This window comes from Electrophorus electricus, chromosome 19, assembly GCF_041902795.1.
Source record: "Electrophorus electricus isolate QZ-2024a chromosome 19, ASM4190279v1, whole genome shotgun sequence".
Classification (NCBI taxonomy): Eukaryota; Metazoa; Chordata; class Actinopteri; order Gymnotiformes; family Gymnotidae; genus Electrophorus; species Electrophorus electricus.
The window spans coordinates 20,195,502-20,200,786 of record NC_137515.1 but is presented as its reverse complement, the minus strand read 5'-3'; the positions used below and the strand labels follow the sequence as shown (position 1 = coordinate 20,200,786).

The 5,285-nt window shown below is 42.3% G+C and overlaps 1 protein-coding gene across 1 annotated transcript; it reads left to right on the top strand.

The window, feature by feature from the left end:
* The first annotated feature begins 201 nt into the window (after positions 1 to 201).
* On the top strand, positions 202 to 5,270 carry rassf2b (Ras association domain family member 2b). The gene is made up of 10 exons (XM_035535603.2): positions 202 to 339; positions 1,264 to 1,326; positions 1,457 to 1,532; positions 2,502 to 2,659; positions 2,751 to 2,845; positions 2,971 to 3,110; positions 3,299 to 3,452; positions 3,869 to 3,990; positions 4,158 to 4,255; positions 4,745 to 5,270. Exons 2-10 carry the CDS (start codon positions 1,271 to 1,273, stop codon positions 4,809 to 4,811), a joined length of 966 nt encoding a protein of 321 aa, XP_035391496.1. The 5' UTR covers positions 202 to 339; positions 1,264 to 1,270; the 3' UTR covers positions 4,812 to 5,270.
* The last annotated feature ends 15 nt before the right edge of the window (positions 5,271 to 5,285 follow it).

The following is a 5,285-nucleotide window of genomic DNA, read 5'->3' as shown; positions in this document are numbered from 1 at the left end:
TTCCTGCAGTAGGTTGTAACCACTACCTGAGCTCTCAATTCTGATTGGCTTGCAACAGAAACACTTAACAGCATTGTGGTTCTTTCTATCTGTACAACGCTGTCATGCATGTCCCAAACTCAACTATCTGCATCTCTGGTAAAGACACAGCTGCTGACAGGAAATTCAAGTGCAGGTTTTAAAAAAACACCAACTTCCTGTATGAGCAGTTTTTAGGGAGGGGCATGGGCTTCTTCAGTCTTTCAACACACACATACAATTTCTTCCTGATAAAGTCAAATGTTGTGTGTGGCTGTCTGTCTCAAATACAGTTTTATCTCCTTGACGTCTGCCTACACAGTAAGTAACCTGTTTATCCTGCTTCCATCTTTATTATTATTTGCTGTTATTCATTTTGTTTCCACCTTTTTTGTCCAGTTTTGCCTGTCACTGCTCAGTGGTTTTTGGTGACATGTGTCTGATGATCAGGCTCAGATGATGAAGGGTTTCCAGATAGATATTAAGCTCAGTCATAGTCTCTAGTCTAAATACATGGTCCTTACAGAGTCTCCACCGATGTCAATTAGTTCAGTAGAAGCTTTAATGCGAGTGTTAGGTCTGTGGAGAATGCAGCGTTTAAGTCGTTTTAACTAAACCTCTGCGTGCTTTTTCGCCATGTTAAGCTGAAACACTCAGAATGAAAATAGGTCCTTTTTACTCAGTGGTTAAAAAAAAAAGGTGATTTATTAGTATTTGTGAAATAGGTTGTGTACTGTTAGCAGAGCCCTACCAGGTCAGGTTGTGTACTGCTCAAGTGAATGAAGCTATTCTTTGGTCATGAGGCCAGAAATCATGAGACCCCCTGCTTCTTAGGAAGATGTCACTGCTCTGTCTCTCCTCTCCTCTCCTCTCCTCTCCTCTCCAGTCTTCTCTTCCCCTCTCCTCTCCTCTATAGTCAACTCCTCTCCAGTCTTCTCTTCCCCTCTCCTCTCCTCTCTAGTCAACTCCTCTCCTCCCTTCTCTTCTCTTCCCCCTCCTCTCCTCTCTAGTCAACTCCTCTCCTCTCCTCTCCTCTCCTCTCTAGTCAACTCCTCTCCTCCCTTCTCTTCTCTTCTCCTCTCCTCTAGTCAACTCCTCTCCTCCCTTCTCCTCCCTTCTCTTCTCTTCTCTTCTCTTCTCTTCTCTTCTCCTCTCCTCTCTAGTCAACTCCTCTCCTCCCTTCTCTTCTCCTCTCCTCTCCTCTCATCTCCTCTCCTGTAAAACTGGCTCCTTGTGCTTCCTCAGGGCAAGGATGGCTATTGTGAACCCAGACATGGTGCAGATTCGAAAAGACAAATTTGTCAGCAAGTAAGTCTCCCCAAAATATTCCTCCCTTATCAGTGGAGTAGAGTGAAGGAAGCATTCTCTGTACCAGTGACACAGTTCGGTTCTCTCATTCTCTTTCAGTTCTCTTGTTCACTGTTCTCTCTTTTTTTAGGAGTTCACTACTCTCACATCTCAAGACCTACAACCTGTATTATGAAGAACAAGCTCTCCATCTCCGGCACAGAGAGGTGGGTTGGACATACCAACAGTATCCCACACCACAGGGGCAAAGATCTGTGTTAAGGAGAGTTTAAAGTCCTGTGTTTTGGGTCATAACTAAGGATAATAATGTACTGACCTCCATATTGTAGAAATGACTTCAGTAATAAACCACACTGCTGGTGTGTGTCAGTCTGGTGCTGCACGTTCGTCACCAGTAATATTTCCACTACTTCACTGATGCCTTGTATACACCATAATATCCATAATGTTCATTTACTTCTTCAAACCACTAACTTGTTCAAGATTTAAACGTGGAGCACAAAACGCCTGTAGGACTACATTTGCCCTCACTCATTCATCCAGAATTTATTATGTTTACATATATATCAAAGGATAACTTATTTAACTTTAGTTATTCATTTAATTACCAAAATATTTTCCTCTGAAAATAGACTCTGAAATCTATACTCAAAAATCTATCGCTTTGTTTTGGCTTTGTTGTTAATTTTCTTATTTTATATCTTATTTTATAGCTGTTATTTAGCCTACCTCTTTCAGTCTCTTTCTCATTATTTGAAAAGCAGTCAGGTCTCCAAAAAAGTAGCTGTAATGTTGAAACATAAGGTATTAATAACAGCATCAAAACAAACCATGCATTTATGTTTACTGGTATTAACACTGCGCTTGTATAGGCTGGTTCTAGTTGAGCAGTTACGTGTAACAGACCAGTTCATGACCATTGACAGCTGATCTGAAGTTAGTTGAGAACCAGTTTTGTCGCTGCTGTCTGAGGGCTCTTGCAATGTAACTATTTGCTCAATGTAGGGTTCACTCTGCCATAACATTATCAGAACATCACTGTTTCAATTTAATTATTAAACATACAAGGGAAAAAACCTGCGAACTGACTGAGCTCCAGACTTGTGTCCTCATAGCTAGTTAAGGCCCAGGCCGTGTGCTAATGCCAATTCTGTTTGATGTTGTGGTTAACACAGGAAGAAGGAGAGCTCATTATTGAAGGTTTGCTTAACATCTTTTGGGGGCTGCACAGACCAATCAGACTGCAGATGGAAGATGGCAAGGAGCCAATCAAACCTGCTCCTTTTATTTCATCCTGGTGTTCAGGAAGCGATGCAAGCAAAGCAGAATTTAAGTATGCTGTATTTCACTGATGCCTTACACATACAAACCCATGGTCATTAATGTTCTTTAATGTTCATGTCTTTTTTTTTTTTTTTTAATAGAAATCAGAACATAAACCTTATAGCACCCACCATTGAGGTCACAGGACCTGTGAACCAATCAAAATACAGTTCTAGAGATGTCACAGGAGAAAAAGGTAAGTGTGTAAGTGACAGGAGCATGACTAGTGTGTACTGTCTGTAGAGAGCTGGTGTGTGTCATAAGAGACCCTCTGCATGTTAGAGTGATGTGGGGTGTGGCCATGTGTCCTCACCCGCACAGGTGAGGAGGTGAGCTCATATGTGCAGAGAACCAGGAGTGATGTGGGCGGGAAGAGACTGATAGGACGGTCAGCACCTGGAGTCCAGCGGCGAATCAGGAGACACAGATGTTCCTTCAATGGCCACTTCTATAACCACAAGGCATGAGCTGTCTACAGTCCATGTTTCTGTTCTAAAGCCATACATTTCTACAGCTAATATAAGGATGTTAGAATGGATTTCTGTAATCCCCAAGGCCTCATCTTTTTCTGACCTCTGCGTTTGTTTGTGTTTTCTGACCTCTGTTTTTTGTGTTTTCTGGCCTCTGTGTTTTGTTTGTTTCCCCTCAGACTGCAGTTTTCACGCCAGCCTTTGGTTCTGTGACTAACGTTCGCATCAACAGCTCCATGACGACGTCCCAGGTGCTGCGTGTGCTGCTTAACAAGTTCAAGATCGAGAACAGTCCTGACGAGTTCAGCCTCTTCCTCCTGCACACCAGTGGAGGTGAGCCAGCGCACAGCATAGTGTGAGCACAGCTGTACCTCCACAGCTCACAGCACGGTGTGAGTACAGCTGTAAAAAAAACCACATTTAATCACAGAATCAGACACTCACCCTAAAAGCATGTTGTGTTCCATTTAAATGAAACAGGTGATTTAAATGAAACAGGCGGGTCTGTACTGAGAGTATGGTTCTGTGGGCCGGGTCTGTACTGAGAGTATGGTTCTGTGGGCCGGGTCTGTACTGAGGGTGTGGTTCTGTGGGCCGGGTCTGTACTGAGGGTGTGGTTCTGTGGGCGGGTCTGTACGGAGGGTGCGGTTCTGTGGGCGGGTCTGTACAGAGGGTGCGGTTCTGTGGGCGGGTCTGTACGGAGGGTGTGGTTCTGTGAGCGGGTCTGTACTGAGCTTCTGTGTGTTCAGAGCGTGTGCAACTGAAGCGGGATGAGCACCCCCTGCTGGTCCGGATCCTGCAAGGGCCATGTGAACAGGTCAGCAAGATTTTCCTGATGGAGCCGGATCAGGTGGAGGAGGTGACGTATGACGTAAGACGATACACTCATCAAAACATGCCCTACATCTGAACCGTTCTGCATCCTGCCCAATGAGGGGTCCAGTTAGTCAGTCTCAGTGTCAGTGTTTAGAATAACTTGCTTCCCTTTGTAGTCTGAAAAGTGTTGATAAAATACCCAACAGTGTTTGCTGTGGTCAGGTGGCGCAATACATTAAGCTGGAGATGCCAATACTGCAGAGCTTCATCTCCAAGCTTCAGGAAGAGGAGAACAGAGAGATGGAGAAACTCAAACAGAGGTACTAACACTCCTCCCATTCAGTACTTATATATTCACACAGAGGTACTGACACTCCTCTCACTCAGTACTGACATACTCTCACAGAGCTACTGAAACTCATCCCATTCAGTACTGACATATTCACTCAGAGGTACTGATGCCTACCATTCAGTACTTACAGAGGTACTGACACTCTTCCCATTCAGTACTGACATATTCACTCTGTCAAAAACATTCATAAGAATAAGAGTGTTTTCGAGTAATGCTGTATTTCAGTAATTCTGTTATTTTAGTAATGCCATATTTGAATAATGTTATGTTTGATTGGTGCCATGTTTAAGTAATTCTGGATTTTTTGAGTAATGCAGTGTAGCCTGTTTGAGTAATAGCCTTTTGGAGTGAAACCACATTTGAAAAAGCAACGTTTGAGCAAAGCTGCATTTGAGTAATTCAATGTTATGTTTGAGTAATGTGGTGTTTGAGTAATGCAGTGTTTGTTTTTGTGCAGGTACTGTGCCATGCGCACTATGATTCAGAAGCACATGCAGCGTCTGGCCAATAAGGTGGTTGGGTAGCAGATGGACCAGGCAGACAGCTGAGACCCTTTTCACATCCACTCACTCTCTGCGCTACTTCACGTTCAGTCATTTTTAATGCCACTTTAAAAAATTAAATATTACTCACTGAAACATACATACATTTGCCTGTGCTTTAGCAGTTTCTAATTTTTACTAGTGATATTCATTCTCAATCTTTTACAGATGTATGACATATTTATGACCTGTATTTGTGATACATTTTTAAAAAAGCGATATTTGTAAAGTGACCTTGAGTTTAAGAAAAGCGCTATATAAATGCAACTAATAATAATAATAATAATAATAATAATAATAATAATAATAAATATCTTGAGGGCCTTTTCTGTGCCCGGACGAAGTGAACTAATTTTGTTCTGATGATGTAATGCAATGTATTTGGTATGTGTCATGGTAGCACATATGAATATTTAATAAAATGGTTTTATTTTCCTTCATTATTTTGGTGAGTTT

Bases quoted from the DNA above. Each gene is read 5' to 3' on its own strand.
- rassf2b (XM_035535603.2), top strand. From the start codon at position 1,271: ATGGCTATTGTGAACCCAGACATGGTGCAGATTCGAAAAGACAAATTT. The intron at 2,660-2,750 runs GTATGCTGTATT...TTTTTTTAATAG, and splicing joins GCAAGCAAAGCAGAATTTAA to AAATCAGAACATAAACCTTA. The intron at 3,991-4,157 runs GTAAGACGATAC...TGCTGTGGTCAG, and splicing joins TGGAGGAGGTGACGTATGAC to GTGGCGCAATACATTAAGCT.